The 19,032-nt window shown below is 58.8% G+C and overlaps 1 protein-coding gene across 21 annotated transcripts in view; it reads left to right on the top strand.

Annotated features, from left to right (window-relative positions):
* LOC105471483 (rabphilin 3A like (without C2 domains)) overlaps nucleotides 1-19,032 on the top strand; it is a 243,403-nt gene that overhangs the window by 112,002 nt on the left and 112,369 nt on the right. For all 21 annotated transcript variants that reach the window (XM_071082057.1, XM_071082061.1, XM_071082058.1 and 18 more), the window contains one exon: nucleotides 1,515-1,644. In XM_071082057.1, coding sequence (XP_070938158.1) covers nucleotides 1,515-1,644 — 130 coding nt within the window. The remainder of the gene's footprint in view (nucleotides 1-1,514; nucleotides 1,645-19,032) is intronic.

Genomic DNA, 19,032 nt, shown 5'->3' with positions numbered 1-19,032 from the left:
TTGGCTCTGTGCACCTGCGGGTCAGCTGTGGTTCAGCCAAGGGAGGGTTCGGGTCGCCCTCGAAAGCTCCCGCAGGAGCCGCTCCCGGCCTCCGACTCCAGCGCCCACCACAGCTCAGTCTTCCAGCACTTTCATCGTGTCCTGTGTTTGTTTAATTACAAAAGAAATTCGTATTTCCTGGAAAATCTGAAAACCACAGAAAAGCACAAGTAGGAAGAAAAAATGCGCTGGGCGGGAATCGATTTCATTCTGCTGCCTCCTACGTATCTTCATCTTTTCTTTTCTTTTTCTTTCTCTTTTCTTTCTTTCTTTTTTTGTTTTTAGACAGGGTCTCACTCTGTCGTGTAGATTGGAGTGCAGGGGTGCGATCACGGATCGCTGCAGCCTCAACTTCCTGGGCTCAAGCGATCCCCCAACCTCAGCCTTAAGTAGCTAGAACCGCGGGTGGGTACCAGGGCACCACCACACCCAGCTTTTTTTTTGTTTTTTGTAGAGATGGGGTCTCACCACGCTACCCAGGCTGGTCTTGAACTCCTGGGCTCAAGCGATCCGCCTGCCTCAGCCTCACAAAGGGCTGGGATTTCAGGCGTGAGCCACCGTGTCTGGCCTTCCTGTCTTTACAGTGGGAAAAACAGGCCAGATGGCATGGCTCATTCTTCAGCTGTGAGTCCACCTGTTCTCCGAGAGCCATCGCTGGTCCCCATGGAACATGCCACTGTCCCTCAGTCTCCCTCGCCCTCCCTCCCCTCAATCTCCTTTGCCCTCTCTCCCCTCAATCTCCCTCCCCTCAATCTCCCTCCCCTCAATCTCTCTCGCCTCCTTGCCCTCCCCTCAATCTCCCTCCCCTCAATCTCCTTTGCCCTCCCCTCAGTCTCCCTCCCCTCAGTCTCCCTCCCCTCAGTCTCCCTCCCCTCACTCTCCCTCCCCTCAATCTCCCTCGCCCCCCCGCCCTCCCTCCCCTCAGTCTCCCTCACCCTCTTTCCCCTCAATCTCTCTCCCCTCAATCTCTCTCCCCTCAATCTCCCTTGCCTTCCCTGCCCTCAATCTTCCTCACACCCCCCTCAATCTTCCTCAACCCCCCACCCTCAATCTCCCTCACCCTCTCTCCCCTCAGTCTCCCTCCCCCTCCCTCCCCCTCCCTCCCCTCAGTCTCTCTTGCCCTCCCTGCAATCCCTCTCCCTCCCGCCACTATTTCCATTTCATCTCCCTATCTGAAATCAGTTTGCTTGTTTTCTTGCTTATGAATTTCCTTCCTTATTGAAGGCAAGTTCCATGAGAGCAGGGACCATGTGTGTCTCTCGCGTGTTTGCTGTGATATTCCCCATGTCTGATGACTCAGGTGCTCAGTGAATAGTTGGTGAGTGAACGAAGGATTTGCAGTGAGCCAGGGAAGTGCGAGGAACAACCTCCCGGGTGGGGGACAGCACATGTGGTGCGGTACGGTTTTGGGCCTCGGTGGCAGCTGCGCCCAGGCGGGAAGCACGTTCCCTCTGACTCTGTGTCCTGTGCCGCAGGCGGCTGGTGGAGCGGCTGGAGACCATGAGGCGGAACGTGATGGGGAATGGCCTGTCCCAGTGCCTGCTCTGTGGGGAGGTGCTGGGCTTCCTGGGCAGCTCGTCGGTGTTCTGCAAAGACTGCAGGAAGGTAAGACCCTGCTCTGGCCCTGCCGTTCCGGCATCCCAGCCTGGACCCGCCCTGGTGCTCTGTGGCTTTGCGTCCTGGCTCCCAGGAGTGTGTGCGTCTGCGTTGGGCGTGTGGTGTCCTCTGCCTCTTGGCCAGAAGGACTAAGACTTAAAAATCAAATGGCCTGACGTCTAGGGCCAGCTCTGGGTCTCATCGCGTGGATGTACCTTCCAGCCCTTCTGCTAGATTCACGCCCAGGCCACGAGACCCAGAGCTGGCGTTAGAAGTCAGGGTGCGAATCTAGCTCTTCTGCTAAGACCTCAGAAAACTCGTTTAGTATCTCACACCTGATGTTCCTCATCTGTAAAATGTGGTCATGATGCCATGCACCTCACCATGCTCAGAGGATTAAATATTCCTAAATGCAAAACTCTTCAAACCTTGCCTGGCACATAGGCACTCAATAAATGTTATCTCCAGAATATATTAAGTCAACAAGAAAAACATGTTTTCAGTTGTTATTAGATACATCCTATTTTCCTCAAGGCCAAACAGTGTGCCAGGATGGCACTTTCCGTCCTACTGGCCTGCTTCTGTTGATCCCCGGTTACTCAAAGAAGAACGATCTTTGCAGGGAGATCAAACTGATTTTCTCCTTATACTGAATTGTGCCACATATTAAATGGTTTCATATTGAATCTAGGACTTTTTAAATATAACTCTTAGTTTTTCCTGGAGTTTCGACTTGCCTTTTTCTTATTGTTGAGAGAATAATGTGCCTTCTAATCCTCAAGATTAGTTAACATCTCGATTTTACAATTACATGGAGGCTGGTTTTTTTTTCCTGGCATAAACCCTTCTGGATTCTCACTCCTGCTCCTCCTAGGCTGGGAGCTGCACGGCTGTTATAATGGGAGTTCCCTTTGCTGCCTCCCAGGTTAGAAACACTGTTCTCAGGAGACCACGTCTTCCTCTTTTTTGTGCTCACCTTAGTTTTTCTGGAACCCATCCTCAAGTAACTTCCATGTACTACTCAAGTTTTTTTTTGTTTTTGCTTTCTGGAGACAGAGTCTTGCTCTGTCACCCAGGCTGGAGTGCAAATGGTGCAATCTCGGCTCACTGCAAGCTCCGCCTTCCGGGTTCAAGTGATTCTCCTGCCTCAGCCTCCCGAGTAGTTGGGATCACAGGGCGTGCGCCACCACACCCGGCTAATTTTTATAGTTTTAGTAGAGATGAGGTCTCGCCATGTTGGCCAGGCTGGTCTCGATCTCCTGACCTCAGGTGATCCGCCTGCCTCGGCCTCCCAAAGTGCTGGGATTACAGGTTTGAGCCACCGCGCCCGGCCTAGTCGTGGCTTTAGGACTTGAGTTACTATACTGAAGAAGACAGAGAAGGAACTTTTTTGAGATGATATTGGGCAAGGGAACTAAAAAGCAAGTAATGATCAAATAAACAAGATGATTTCAGGAAATAATAAATCCTGAGAAGAAATAACAGAGGACGGAAGATAGAGGATGGAGGATGGGGTGGGGTGGGAAGTGCTGAGAGGACCGGGAAAGATGGAGAAGTCAAAATAAATGAACATGGACGTGGATCATGGAGGCTGCTGGCAACCTGGAGGGCATTTTCAGGAGCACTCAAAAGCGGGATGAGAAAACCAGAGGTGCAGTGAGGTTAATCTGCCCAGTAATAAGTAGGGAAGCCAGGATCACAGCTGTGGTCAATTTTTTTCTCCTGTTCTGTCATATGTGGTAAATTGGGCTGAGGAATGTGGATTAACTGGTCCAAGAATACTGGAGGGATGATGGGGACATAGGTGTCAGGCTTTGCTGGCTCCTTCTTCAGCCCTGCGAAGGGCCGGGACTACAGGACAGTGGAGGTGACACAGGGACTACAGGTCAGTGGAGGTGACACGGGGACTACAGGACAGTGGAGGTGACACGGGGACTACAGGACAGTGGAGGTGACACGGGGACTACAGGTCAGTGGAGGTGACACGGGGACTACAGGACAGTGGAGGTGACACGGGGACTACAGGACAGTGGAGGTGACACGGGGACTACAGGACAGTGGAGGTGACACGGGGACTACAGGTCAGTGGAGGTGACACGGGGACTACAGGACAGTGGAGGTGACACGGGGACTACAGGACAGTGGAGGTGGGATGGGGACTACAGGACAGTGGAGGTGACACGGGGACTACAGGACAGTGGAGGTGGGACGGGGACTACAGGTCAGTGGAGGTGGGACGGGGACTACAGGACAGTGGAGGTGACACGGGGACTACAGGTCAGTGGAGGTGACACGGGGACTACAGGACAGTGGAGGTGACACGGGGACCACAGGACAGTGGAGGTGGGACGGGGACTACAGGTCAGTGGAGGTGGGACGGGGACTACAGGTCAGTGGAGGTGGGACGGGGACCACAGGACAGTGGAGGTGGGACGGGGACCACAGGACAGTGGAGGTGACACGGGGACCACAGGTCAGTGGAGGTGGGACGGGGACCACAGGACAGTGGAGGTGGGACGGGGACCACAGGACAGTGGAGGTGACACGGGGACCACAGGTCAGTGGAGGTGGGACGGGGACCACAGGACAGTGGAGGTGGGACGGGGACCACAGGACAGTGGAGGTGACACGGGGACTACAGGACAGTGGAGGTGACACGGGGACTACAGGACAGTGGAGGTGACACGGGGACTACAGGTCAGTGGAGGTGGGACGGGGACTACAGGACAGTGGAGGTGACACGGGGACTACAGGACAGTGGAGGTGACACGGGGACCACAGGACAGTGGAGGTGACACGGGGACCACAGGTCAGTGGAGGTGGGACGGGGACTACAGGACAGTGGAGGTGACACGGGGACTACAGGTCAGTGGAGGTGGGACGGGGACTACAGGACAGTGGAGGTGACACGGGGACTACAGGTCAGTGGAGGTGACACGGGGACCACAGGTCAGTGGAGGTGACACGGGGACTACAGGACAGTGGAGGTGGGACGGGGACTACAGGACAGTGGAGGTGACACGGGGACTACAGGTCAGTGGAGGTGACACGGGGACTACAGGACAGTGGAGGTGGGACGGGGACTACAGGTCAGTGGAGGTGACACGGGGACTACAGGTCAGTGGAGGTGACACGGGGACTACAGGACAGTGGAGGTGGGACGGGGACTACAGGACAGTGGAGGTGGGACGGGGACTACAGGACAGTGGAGGTGGGACGGGGACTACAGGTCAGTGGAGGTGGGACGGGGACTACAGGTCAGTGGAGGTGACACGGGGACTACAGGTCAGTGGAGGTGGGACGGGGACTACAGGTCAGTGGAGGTGACACGGGGACTACAGGACAGTGGAGGTGGGACGGGGACTACAGGACAGTGGAGGTGGGACGGGGACCACAGGTCAGTGGAGGTGACACGGGGACCACAGGACAGTGGAGGTGGGACGGGGACCACAGGACAGTGGAGGTGGGACGGGGACCATAGGACAGTGGAGGTGACACGGGGACTACAGGTCAGTGGAGGTGACACGGGGACTACAGGACAGTGGAGGTGACACGGGGACTACAGGACAGTGGAGGTGACACGGGGACTACAGGACAGTGGAGGTGACACGGGGACTACAGGTCAGTGGAGGTGACACGGGGACTACAGGTCAGTGGAGGTGACACGGGGACTACAGGTCAGTGGAGGTGGGACGGGGACTACAGGTCAGTGGAGGTGGGACGGGGACTACAGGTCTGGAGGTGACACGGGGACTACAGGTCAGTGGAGGTGACACGACTACAGGTCAGTGGAGGTGACACGGGGACTACAGGTCAGTGGAGGTGGGACGGGGACTACAGGTCAGTGGAGGTGACACGGGGACTACAGGTCAGTGGAGGTGGGACGGGGACTACAGGTCAGTGGAGGTGACACGGGGACTACAGGTCAGTGGAGGTGACACGGGGACTACAGGTCAGTGGAGGTGGGACGGGGACTACAGGACAGTGGAGGTGACACGGGGACTACAGGTCAGTGGAGGTGACACGGGGACTACAGGACAGTGGAGGTGACACGGGGACTACAGGTCAGTGGAGGTGGGACGGGGACTACAGGACAGTGGAGGTGGGACGGGGACTACAGGTCAGTGGAGGTGGGACGGGGACTACAGGTCAGTGGAGGTGACACGGGGACTACAGGTCAGTGGAGGTGACACGGGGACTACAGGTCAGTGGAGGTGGGACGGGGACTACAGGTCAGTGGAGGTGACACGGGGACTACAGGTCAGTGGAGGTGACACGGGGACTACAGGTCAGTGGAGGTGACACGGGGACTACAGGACAGTGGAGGTGACACGGGGACTACAGGTCAGTGGAGGTGACACGGGGACTACAGGTCAGTGGAGGTGGGACGGGGACTACAGGACAGTGGAGGTGGGACGGGGACTACAGGACAGTGGAGGTGACACGGGGACTACAGGTCAGTGGAGGTGGGACGGGGACTACAGGTCAGTGGAGGTGGGACGGGGACTACAGGTCAGTGGAGGTGACACGGGGACTACAGGTCAGTGGAGGTGGGACGGGGACTACCGGTCAGTGGAGGTGACACGGGGACTACAGGTCAGTGGAGGTGACACGGGGACTACAGGTCAGTGGAGGTGGGACGGGGACTACCGGTCAGTGGAGGTGACACGGGGACTACAGGTCAGTGGAGGTGGGGGACACAGGCTTGGGAATGGCCGACTTCCAGGACTCGGGCAGTGACTCCTGCCTGGCAGAACGGGACCTGGCAGTCTATTTCCTCCTCTGTCTCTCAACCCCACAGCTGCTGTGAATATTCCAGATACAGGGGACTGTGGAGAGGCACAGAGCCTGGCCTGCGGTAGATAGTCCAGATAGAGGGGACCGTGAAGGTCCAGGAAGCCCGGCCTGCTTTCCCTGCGACCATCCAGGGCCTGTGGCCACAGAGGCTGCTGCTGGTCTGGCTGTTCACGGTTAATCCAGCTGCCCCTTGGAGCCATGTCTGAGGCAGCAGTGACCGTCCCGGGGAGGGGCCTCAGCTGGAGGTGGCCCCCATGCTGTCCTGGAGCTCTGGGCTGGTCTGGGTGTTTCCACTGCAAATGGTTCTTGGTGTTCAGCAGCCGAAGGCCAACGGAGGTGGGACTACGGGTCCTGCCATGAGGCGGGGGAGGCTTTGAGCTTCTGAGGGGCTTGTTCCAGGATTGAGGTGGGAGGAGAGGGTGTGGGGCCGCTGGATGGTGGGCATTTGGGGGCTTCGGAGGGTCACTCTAACTTCTTGGAGAAGGTAGTGTCGTTCGTTCATTCGTAGTCACTCGTTCTTTAAACAATAGCCCATCGTGTGCAAGCCCTGCTCTGGGTGTGGCGACGCCGCAAACGAGACAAAGTCCACCCTGTGGTGGAGACGACTTTCCAGGGGTCGGGGCATGGAGAAGACAAACGACTAAACATGGAGCAGCACTAGGCACCCGAGGACGCCGCTGAATTAACATGGAGCTCCTAGCGGGCGGCCTGGGGGCCTCTCCCGGCTCAGGCCCAGACAAGCAGGAGCCGGCCCTGGGAATATCTGGGTGGAACCGTCTTGGCGGAGGGAACGGCAGGCTTCCCCCGATGAGTCCCGAAGGCCCTGAGGCAGGAACCAGCTGGGCACGTTGAAGGGGCAGATGGTGGCGTCTGGGGCAGGGAGCGTGAGCGGCGGGATGGCCCATCACAGGGAGCCTCGCCGGTCAGGGTCAGGAGCTGAGATTTCACCTGCGTTTAATGGGACGCCAGCGGAGTGTCTGAAGCAGGGGTGTGATGTGATCTGTGTTTTTAAGAGATGACCGTAGTGCTGGAGACAAGTTAGGTGGGGATGGCCGTCACCGGGAGATGACGGGGTTGGGGACAAGGCCACGTACGGACTGAGGCCATTTGCTAAGACAGAGCGTCGGCCTCTTCAGTGTATTCTCAGCAGATGGGGAGGAATTGGGGTGAACGAGGGTTCTAGGAAGGAGAGCGCTAGACTGCCGGGACCGGGGTGAGAGGTCGCTTGGTCCACCCCGAGCAGCAGGTGGTCCTGGACTTGCCGGTGAGGACTGTCCCCACGCAGACGCCACACAGCGCTGGGGCTCGGGCCCGGATGGGAGGGACTCGTCTGTACTTTCAGGGGTGCCTCCGTGTTCCTGCAGGGACCGGCAGGGCCAGCTTCCCTCCTCCCGGGCTGCGGGACCGTGAGGTGGTCGTGCACGGAGCCGCGGGACCGTGAGGTGGTCGTACCCGGAGCCGCGGGACCGTGAGGTGGTCGTGCACGCGGAGCCGCGGGACCGTGAGGTGGTCGTGCACGGAGCCGCGGGACCGTGAGGTGGTTGTACACGCGGAGCCGCGGGACCAGACGGACTCAGGTTGAGATCCCAGCGTGGCCACCGTGGTGCGGTCTCGTACAGGTCACTTAACCTCTCTGGGCCTCTGTTCTTTCATCTGTAAAATGGGGTCACTAAGCTTCCGTGTCTGTTGATGGATGCCGCGGTGCAGCATCACTTGCCTAATTGCTCAGGCTAGAACTTCCAGTACTATGTTAAATATTGTGATGAAAGTAGTATCCGTCGCCGACTGCCTGGCCCGCGGGCAGCATGCAGTAAAGGATGCCTGTGACGGTTAAGGATCCACTCCAGGGTCCGGCCCGCTGAGGCCACACACGTGTTACCCAGGATGGAGCAGATCCCCAGACACTGCAGAAGAGGCTGAGTGACTCCCCGTGGCATAGTCGGCTCAGGCCGCCGTAACAACGTGCCGCAGACTAGGTGCCTTCAGCAGTAGGCATTTTCAGAGTTTGGAGGCACGAAATTCTGAGATCAAGGTGCTGGCTGATTCTGTGTCTGGTGAGGGCCCTTTCCCTGGCACACAGACAGCTGCCGTCTCCTCGTGTCCTCGCGTGGCAAGGGGAGAGGGCTCGGGTCTCTCCTCCTCCTGTTGCTTTTTTGTTTTTTTGACAGGTTCTCACGCTGTCACCCAGGCTGGAGTGAAGTCACGTGATCATTGCTCACTGCAGCCTCCACCTCCTGGGGTCAAGCAACCTTCCTGCCTCAGCTTCCCGGGTAGCGGAGACTACAGATGTGCGCCACCATGCCTGTCTAATGTTTAATCTTTTGTAGAGACAGGGTATTGCTTTGTTGCCCAGGCTGGTCTCAAACTAGCTCTCAAACAACCCTCCCACCTCCGCTTCCCAAAGTGCTGGGATTACAGGTGTGAGCCACAGCACCCGGCCTCTTACTTTTCTGATAAAGACACGAGTCCTCTTGGATTAGGGCCTCGCCCTTGCAACCTCATTTTACCTTAATTACCTCCTAAGACCCTCTCTCCAAATACAGTCACTCTGGGGGTCACGGCTTCAATATAGGAATTTTGAGGGGACACAGTTCAGTTCATAGCACACACATTCTCCTCCCTGGAATTCTTTTCTTAACATTGGAGCTCCCAGTTAGTCCCATATTTTCTATAATTTACATAGAAGCCTCTGGAAGCCTTTGTAGCTCACTGGATGTCCTGAGCCAGCAGGGACAGCCCTCAGTGTTTGTGCGAGTTATTCATGTAAATGTCTCTGTCAGTCGCTTAGCCTACTGTGTGCCAATCCTGGGTTTGGGGGATCCAAAAACAGAGGTGTTCAGGGTGGTCGCTTCCCTCAGGTCCTGACGGTCACGATGGGCCGACGGCGGTACTCTCTAGTGTGACGTGCACTGTGGCTGGGACTGGGGTTCCCAGGACTCAAAGCAGCCAGGAGGGCTGCCTGGAGGAGTGGGCCCCTGGAGGCTGGGCAGACTTCTGCAAGGCTGAGGGCAGAGGGAAGGGCATCGGGGAGGGGAAGACCACACGGGCCGAGGCTCGAAGCTGGAAACAGGCTGGGCGAGCGTCCAGCTGTGAGGATGATGCCTGGGGGAGCACAGAGGCGTGTGCGGGAGGGAAAAGGAGCACAGGATGCAATGGCAGATTCGACTTAGGGACAGTGGACGGTGGAGGAGGGATGGGGCCTGCTCCCGCTGCCTCTGAGGCTGAGATCTTGGGGACCTGCAAACCCAGGGCAGAGCTGAGATCCTGGGGACGCTGAGCTGTAGGTGACTTGTGAGAGGGTGGAGTCTTTCGGAGGACCAGCTGCGTTTGAGCAGTGAATGGGCAGGTGCAGAAGGCTTGGGACCCCAGGGAGATGATCGCAGAGGCACTGACCCCCTGGGGGCCCTGCTGTAGGGGTGGTTGCCTAGAACCCGAGTCACTGGAGACGCAGGGAGGCCCACACATAGCCCCTGCGAAGCCCTCGTCCCTGCAGGGCTCTCTGATGTCTGGGAGGAGAGACAATGCCATCCGTTCCCCATCCCATGAATATTTATCGCACACCTGCTGGTGTCAGGAGCCAGGCAGATCCCAGTGCTGGGGGGCGGGGGAGGTGTGAAACCATCATGGGTAATTAATTACAGCTGGGGTTGGGGTTAAGCCGGCAGCCCTGGGGGGCTGGGAGGGCTCAACACGGTGCAGGGAACGGGCCCTGCACTCTGGGCCTGCCGGCTTCTGGAGCACCTCCCTGTTTATTTCCATCTCCACATTCCGCCTCCGCACCTTCTGCGGACGGCTGCAGCCTGGGGCCCTGGGAGGTGTGTGGGCTCAGGCAGGCTGGAGAAGGGATGCTGGGGAGATCCCCGCCGTGGGAAGTATCCAGGCCCAGGCGTGGTTGGGGAGGACAGAGCCTCAGGTGCTCCTGGGCTCACAGAGGCGTCCCCAGCAAGAGCCCTGGCAGCGTTCAGCAGCTACAAGCTAATGAGCTCACGGGCGGAAGCCGAGATGCCAGTCCTGGACGCTGCGTCCCCTCCGTAATGGGGCCTGCGTGTCTCGGCTGCCTGCCCTCATTATCTGAGGGCCGTGGTGGGAAGGGAGAGGGGCTGGCTGGTTAATTAGAGAGGCCTGGTGCTCCTAATTGCTTGGGATCTGAGTCAGCCAGCTTTGAGTCTCATTGAGAGTCCAGCCAGCGATGGCGAGCTGGGCGGGGCCCCAGCAGAGCCCACCCGAGCCTGGGATGCCTTGTCACCGTTTGAGGGAAGCGATGGGTTTTTTTCTGGTCTCAGCCAAATGTGTCCCACAGTGTGGGTGCCGGGGAGCCTGCTATGAAACGATGGCCTGAGTCCTAATGGAGGAAGACCGGGCAGTCTCATATTTGCCCGAGTCACTTAGAGGAGGTCCAGCTCGGGTGGGGCAGGTACCACCCGGCCCAGCATGGAGAGAAGGGGCTGGCCCAGAACCTGACCTTTCCCCCAACCTGGCTTGAGCCCACTTTGCTCTGAGGAGGGGGTGTGTCCTGCTGAGAGTCATCCCGGACCCCAGGCAGGGGCGCTGGCAGGAGCGTGGGGTGGACGGGGGACATGCCATATCCCGGACCCCGGCAGGAGCGCTGGCAGGAGCCTGGGCTGGATAGGGGACATGCCATATCCTGGACCCCAGCAGGGGCACTGGTAGGAGCCCGGGCTGGATAGGGGACATGCCATATCCCGGACCCCGGCAGGGACGCTGGCAGGAGCCTGGGCTGGATGGGGGACATGCCGTATCCTGGACCCCCAGCAGGAGCGCTGGCAGGAGCCCGGGGCTGGATGGGGGACATGCCATATCCCGGATCCCCGCAGGGACGCTGGCAGGAGCCTGGGGCGGGGGACATGCCGTATCCCGGACCCCAGCAGGGGCGTTGGTAGGAGCCCGGGCTGGGTGGGGGACATGCCATTTTCCTAAGGTTTCAGCTTCCCTCTCTGTTCAGTATCTGGGACTCGAGGCCCTGAAGCTGTGGAAGGAGCAGGGGGAGTGTCCTTGTCGCTCTTCTGCCTGCAGAGCCGGACTCTTTCCATCAGTGTGTTCCTTTTTTAAGAGACAAGGTCTTGCTCTGCCTCCCAGGCTGGAGTGCAGCGGCAAACACAGCTCACGGCAGCCTCAAACTCCTAGGCTCAATCGATCCTCCTACCTCAGCCTCCCTTGTAGCTCGGACTACAGGCGTGCACCACCTCGCCTGGGTAATTTTTTATTTTTTGTAGAGACAGGGTCTTGCTATGTTGCCCAGGCTGATCTCAAACTCCTGGCTCAAATGATCCTCCTGCCTCGGCCTCTCAAAGTGCTGGGATTATAGGCGTGAGACACCGCACCCAGCCTCCATCACTGCTTTATTCCCAGCAGCCAGCCCTCCGCTCTTAGACATGGCCGTGATTCGTGACCTGCCTGCAGCAGCTGCCTGGAGAGAGTCTGCTCACCCCGAGGGGTATTCTCCTGCCTTGGGAAGCTGTGGGGGTCCCGGCACCGTCCAGTTTACAGAGAGCTCCTCCTGGAGGTGGAGGCGTTAGGGCTAGCGGAGAGTTCCAGTGCTGATGGGGTCTCTGCTAGTCAAAGTGTGGGCCGAGGACCAGTGATGTGGACCCTCCCCTGGATGTTCATTACAAATGCAGAATCTCAGACCCCACAGACCTCCCAAACTGGAAGCTTCAGTGTAACCAGATCCCCTTTGCGTAATGCTTTCAAGGTTCATCCGTCGCAATTTCCATCCTGTTTAAGGCGGAGGAACGTTTCGTTGCACGCGCTCCGTGTATCCACTCACCTGTGATGGACATTTGGGTTGCTCCATGTTTCAGCTGTTGTGAACATGCCGCAGTGAGCATGGGCGTGCGCACCTGTCTGCGACCTGCCTTCGATTCTCTTGCGTCTATGCCCAGCAGTGGAATCGCTGGGTCGTATGGCAGTTCTGCGCTTGCTTGTCTGAGGAGCCTCCATCCTGCTTTCCGTGACAACTGCACCGTTTTACATCCCCACAAGCATAAGGCTTAGGAGAAGTCAGTGTTTTGCAGAGCCTGCCTCCCAGATGGGTGTGCGGTGAAAGTCCTCCGCGGCCCCGTCCCCTCCTCCCTTTCCAAACCTGACCCTCAGTGCCCGTCCTTTGGTGGAGCTGTGGAAGCTCCTTGAGCCATTTCATCCGAGTCACCTGCAAACTGGCCTCACGATGTCCTTTCTCCTCTTGACCTAATTCCGACGTGGAAGACGTGCGTTTGTGACTCATTACAAAGATGGATTTTTTCATTCAGCGACTGAAGCTTCCTAAATTCCCGGAAAAAGTCACTTAATTCGTCTGCCCCAAGGGGCCTGCTCCGGCATCTTCGGCATCTCCGGCATCTCCGGCATCGCCGTGGCTGTTCAGCAGGAATGGACTTGGCCCCAGTTGCTGGGATTGGAGGAGTGGACCAGACACCACACGGCATCTTGGAACATCGGCCTTGCTCGGAGTCTGACGAGTGGAACGTGTCCACTGAGGCCTCCTTTTCTCTTGCTGTCTCGAGACCTGCATGTGGCTTTTCTTCTTCCAAAGAAAGAACAGCTACTTTGTGTGGTGCTGAGCCCCTGCTGTTCACCCCAGCACACTGCCGACCTTCAGCCCAGGGTCATCAGCAGGGAGGCAGCCAAGGGGCTGCAGGGACCCAGGGTGGGCCTGGGCAACCACACGGATCCCTGGCGAGGCCCAGAGCTTTCTGGACGGAGCTTTGCGTGACCTGTCGCCTGGTCAGTTCCTGTGCGCACTCAGCTCACCTTCATGCCAGGCCGCAGGGCTGAGGAGGTGGAGATGCCAGCCCCGCCCTCCAGGAGCTCATGGTTGGCGTCAGATATGGCAGTGCAGTGAGAAGTGCTGCAGAAGTAGAAGGCAGGGATGAGCGCGGGGCGGACCTGCCGTGGGGAGGACCTGCCGCGGGGAGAACTTGCCATGGGGCGGACCTGCTGCTGGATGAGCTTGCTATGGGGAGGACCTGCCACGGGGAGGACCTGCCGCGGGGAGGACCTACCATGGGGAGGACCTGCCCTGGGACGGGCTTGCTGTGGGGAGGACCTGCCGCGGGGAGGACCTGCCGCGGGGAGAACCTGCCGCGGGGAGGACCTGCCGCGGGGAGGACCTACCGTGGGGAGGATCTGCCCTGGGACGGGCTTGCTGTGGGGAGGACCTGCCGCGGGGAGGACCTGCCACGGGGAGAACCTGCCGCGGGGAGGACCTGCCTCGGGGAGGACCTGCCGCGGGGAGGATCTCCCGCGGGGAGGACCTGCCCTGGGACGGGCTTGCTGTGGGGAGGACCTGCCGCGGGCGAGCTGTGGCACCTGGGGAGGTGGGAGAGGACCCCAGGCTGCCGGGTGGAGCGATGTGGCAGCCGGGCCTGGAGGGGGTGACCAGGTGCCAGGAAAGGGCACTTCCGGAGCAGGCACAGCTCTGCAGGGGCAGGGTGCCGAGGAAGTGTGGGGGCACTGGGCGCAGCTGGGGCTCTGGTTATGCCGGAGAGTGAGAAGGAGAAGAAGGGAGGAAAAGGGAAGAGGAGGATGGCAGAGGGGAGAGGAAAAGAGGCCGTGAGGGGTAAGAAGCGGATGGGGAGGGAGGGAAGGAGAGAGATGTGAGGATCGGGAGGGCTCTGTGTGCCGGGCGCAGGGCCTGGGCTTGTGTCCTGTGGGCAGCACAGCCATCGAAGGGCACTGAGCAGGGAAGTGAGTCTCAGGGCCTGGGGGGAGGTTAAGTCCAGAGGCAGAGAATTCGTGGATATTGAATTATCCAGTTCGCCATAATGAGGGCCTGAATTAAGGCAGGAGCGGCCGAGATGGAGACTCTGAGGACAGGAGTTAGCAATGGCAAAGCTGCCAGCCGTGGAGAGCTCACTTAGAGGCACCAGGTCCGCACCCACCTGAGGAGCAAGGCCACCCTGCGAGGTCACGGTCTCCACGTTGCAGGTGAAGAAATGGAGGCGAGGCGGGGGTTAGTCCCTCGCCAGGTCACACGGCGGCCAGTGCAGGGTCTGAGGCCTTACCGGCCAGGCTGCACGTGGGCACAGGGCCTGCGTGGAGGGTGGTCTGCGGTGGGAGCAGATGTGGGGAAGGGGCTCGTGGGGCATGGTGGTGGTGGGGCTGGGGGTCCAGGGAGGCTGTGTATGTTCCAGTGAGTCCAGGCTGGATCCCAGGCCGTGGGTTAGAAAGGGGCCAGGGAAGTCGGGCGCAGTGGCTCACACCTGTAATCCCAGCACTTTGGGAGGCCGAGGTGAGACCGGGAGTCGGAGACCAGCCTGGGCAATGTAGTGAGACCTCATCTCTACCAAAAAAACAAAACAAAACAATAGCCGGTCATGGTGGTGCCCAGTTATGTTTCCCACTACTTGGGAGGCTGAGGCTGAGGACTGCTTGAGCCTGGAAGGCTTGAGCCCCAGAGGCGGAGGCTGCATTGGGTCACGATTGTGCCACTGAACTCCAGCCTGGGTGACCTGTTTCAAAAAAAGAGGGAGGGAGGGAAGGAAGGGAGGGAGGGGCTGGGCAGGGAGGCTGGCAGCTCAGAGGCAGATGTCGTGGGGGTGACTGAGTGATGTGAGCAACCTGGGAGAGAACGGGGGCCCAGGTTGAGGAGAGGAGCCCGCCAGGTGGGGCGTGGTGGGAGAGTGGCCAGGCGGCTGTCTTCTCCCCTCGAGCCGGCCTGAATGTCTGTGTGGAGACACTCCTGTGACCTGGGGTCTCCACGCGGTGTCCTGCTGCTGGGATGCTGGGGCCGAGACCGCCGCTGGGCACCTGCCGCGTGTGTGGTCAGGTCACCCGACGCAGGAGGAATGCAACTGAGATCCAGTTGGGGAGGAACCGACGTGTAACCTGGTGAAGCTGCCGGGGGGGACGTCGGGGCAGAGGAGGCTGGCGTGAGCTGGGCCTCCAGGATGGATTAGTCCTTCCGTACCCAGCCTGTCGGCTGCGAGGCAGGCACCACCCACCCTCCTGGACTGTCCCGTGGGGGCTCCGCAGTGCAGCGGGCGCAGGTTCAGGGCTGTTGTGCTCCATCTCGACTTCGCCTCGGCTCCGGCTTCGACCCTGAGCCCCACCTGGGCCAGTGCTGAGACACAAGGCCGAGCCTCTGGCTGTTTCCAGAACTGGTGACTCCGGCCACCTCCCGGGCTGTGTGCCTGCTGGTGCAGACGCCCCGGGGCCCTCCCCAAGCACCTGGTGACCCTGTTCCTCTCTTGCACTCGGGCCCCAGGAGCTCGTGGCGCTGGACGGGGGTGGCCCCGATTCGGTAGCACCTGTGAGCTAGGATGGTTTTTACATTTGTAAATAGCTCAGGGGGTGGGAGGGAACAAAAGAAGAAGATCACGTGGCATGAAACTTCAGTGACTGTAAATCTCAGTGTCCTTCGAGGTTTCCTGGAGCCCAGCCACGCTCTCGCTCACTCGTTCTCCTGTGGCCTGCAGCCGTTCAGCCCGGCCCGGCCCTGGCTGGATAGAATCCTTATAACAGCCTAAAACGTTTACTTTCTGGTCCTGTACCGAAACGGCAGGCCCCCCGCCCCAGCCGTGAGCCCACCCAGGCACCAGCCGCTCAGAGGTGAGAAGGGGCCTGACTTCCTTCCCCTCTGGTTATGTCGTTGGTCGGGGCGGCCTGGGGTACCAGCCTCAGTGGTCTGAGCCTCAGCAGATTCCAGAATTTAATGATTTGGCTTCTCTTGGTCTTACTCGTTTTCTTTCCTCGGAATTTTAAAAAGTAACTTCCACTACTGTGCAGAGGTTTGGAACACCGGACTCTGGCTTCCCGGGTTCTCCCGCCTCTCTCTACCTCGGCTTTCTCACCTGACGTTGGGAATAATCATAGTACCTGCCTCGGGGTGGTTGTAAGGACTGCAACGAGGAAAGTACGTGATAAGCTCTTAAACGGTGCCTGAAACGTGGTCCCTGCTCCATAATTATTAAAACGTCGACACAGCCCTTCCTACCTGCCCCCTCCACCTCTTTCTTGTAACGGCTGGGTGATCGAGTTCATTCCTAAGTTGTCAAATCTTTTGTTTTTTTGTTTCGTTTTTGTTTTTTCAGACAGGGTCTCGCTCCGCTGCCCAGGCTGGAGTGCCGTGGTGCGATCCTAGCTCACGGCAGCCTCGACCTTCTGGGCTCGGGCGATCCTCCCGCCTCAGCCTCCCGAGCGGCTGGGACGACCGGCGCGCCACCACTCCTGGCTAAGTTCTTATTTTTTGTAGAGACTGGGTCTTGTTACGTTGGCCAGGCTGGCCTCAAACTCCTCAGGCGATCCTCCTGCGCAGCCTCCCAAAGTACCGGGATACAGGCGTGAGCCGCCAACGTTAACGATAAGTCGTTAAAGCCTCAGATTTTATCTCCACCCGGAATCCTGTGGAGAACTGCCAAGGTTATTTTCTGATTGGGATGCCTCATAGACATTACATATTAAGGACAATCCAACCCTAGAAAATAAGTCAAACACCGCAGGTGTGTGTGAAATAGGACGCTCCCGCCCCTGGCCGTGGCGGTCTGTGTGTTTGTCCTTCTCCCACCCTCCCTGTCTCCACACTCACAAATCCTCGCAGGGTGGACGCGTATATCACTCTCCATGGGACCGAAATATGTTGCTTATTCTGGAATTCTCTTTTTTCATCTTCTTTTCCTACTTAATCAGATACCAAAAACATCGTCCCATGACTATGCATATAAATCACACTTCCGTTTTAGGAGCTGTGTCGTACGCGAGGCGTTTTCACACTTCTCTCTAGCCCCCCTTTTTCAGGCGGCTCACACACCTGCAGGGCAGGCCTGGGGTGAGCGTGGGGGGCAGCTGGGAGGGCCGGGCCTGGACCCACCCTCCCTCGACGGCAGACGCCTCCCATCCTGTTTCCCGCTGAGTTTAGCCTCTTCCTGGGGTCCGAATCTCTCCTGGGGCCGTGGCCCTCTCTGCAGGGCGGCTCCCATGGCTTCCTCCGCTGTCTACTCCCCACACCGCACACAGACACACCTGCCCACGTCCAAATCCAGCTGAAGGCGAGGCTCAAGTTCATTCCCTGCAACGGCTCCTTGGACCTTGTGTGAATCGAAGGACAGACGTGGGGGGTGGGGCCGTGCTGCCTAAATTCACAGGTAAAACACATCTGAGCCTCCGTGTACGTGCCTGGCCTGCTACACCCAGACCTGCGGGAGTCGGAAGACGGCGATGCTCAGAACCTCCTGCGTGACCTCATGAAAATCGGTTCCCTTCTCTGGCCTTCCAGTGACAGGCGAAGGCTGGATGAGAGAATCTCCTGGGCCTGCCTGCGGTTTCCTCCCAGGCGGCTGGGGCTCGGTCCGGGCCTTGCAGCCTCGCTGTCCTCAGATGCCACAGCGGCAGCCGCTGGGCCGGGAGGCGAAGCTCGTGCCTCATGCCGCTGGGACACAGCTCGACGGGTGGTTATTTTAAAGCCGTGGCAGGTTTGCTGCCCAGTTCGCTTTGGCTCAGGCCGTAGTGAGTCTGCCCTCTGAGCGGGAGGAGGTCAGGGTAGGGGGCACCGAGAGCCCCTGTGCCTGACATGTCTATGATGTCGTGTGTCCCTCGTGGCCCCCAGGAGATGGGCAGGCAAAAGGCAGTGTTTATACTCATTTTCCAGATGGAGACACTGACTTCAGAGGGATGACTCCCTCTCGGTGACACAGCCAGTGCCTTGCAATTACTCCTACACTTTGGGAGGCCAAGGTGGGAGGATCACTGGAAGCCAGGAGTTTGAGACGACCAGCCTGGGCAACAAAGCAAGACCCTGTTTTAACAAATGAAAAAAACTAGCTGGGCATGGTGGTGCCCCTGTAGTCGCAGCTACTTGGGAGGCCGAGGCAGGAGATCACTTGAGCCGAGGAGTTGAAGACCAGCCTGGGCAACATGGCAAAACCCCATCTCTACAAAAGAAAAAATATATATATACAAAAATTAGCCAGAAATGGTAGTGTGCACCCATAATCTTAACTAGTGGGGAGACTGAGGTGGGAGGATTGCTTGAGCCTGGGAGGTTAAGGCTACAATGAGCTGTGGTCCCACCACTGCACTCTAGCCTGGGTGACAGCGTGAGACCCTGTCTCAAGAAAAAAAAAACGCAAAGAACTTTGTCTATGTACCTTTTAAGATGTAAAGAGATCTAAAGATGCACAGGAGACGCCCAAAGCAAGGTGATGTCTGGCCCCACTTCTGAATGAGGTGGCCGGTGGAATGAGGTGGCCGATGGAATGAGGTGGCCGATGGAACGAGGTGGCCGGTGGAATGAGGTGGCTGGTGGAATGAGGTGGCCGACGGCTACGTACCCCCAATGCCGGGGAAGGGATCGCAGCCCCTGTGGCCGAGCGTCTGGGGTGAGAGGTAGCACCCAGCCCTGGGCCCCCCTGCGGCAGGGCCCCCTACAGAGTGGGCCTGAGACCTTGCCCTGGTCTGTCCCACCCTTGAATTGGCTGGACAATGGTTGGATACGTGGAGGAGTGACGGCCCAGCCTCGCTGTGAGGCCAGCCCCTGCTGGAGCGGGTAAGAGCTTCTGCAGGCCTGGGCCGGGGTAGCTGGGACACTGGTCAGGGCTGTCCTGCAGTGACTCCTCCTCCCCAAGCACCTGCCCCCCGGGCTCAGCG

This window comes from Macaca nemestrina, chromosome 17 (genome assembly GCF_043159975.1).
Source record: "Macaca nemestrina isolate mMacNem1 chromosome 17, mMacNem.hap1, whole genome shotgun sequence".
NCBI classification, from domain to species: Eukaryota; Metazoa; Chordata; class Mammalia; order Primates; family Cercopithecidae; genus Macaca; species Macaca nemestrina.
The sequence above is the reverse complement of the archived record's forward strand: the minus strand, read 5'-3'. Positions and strand labels throughout refer to the sequence as shown.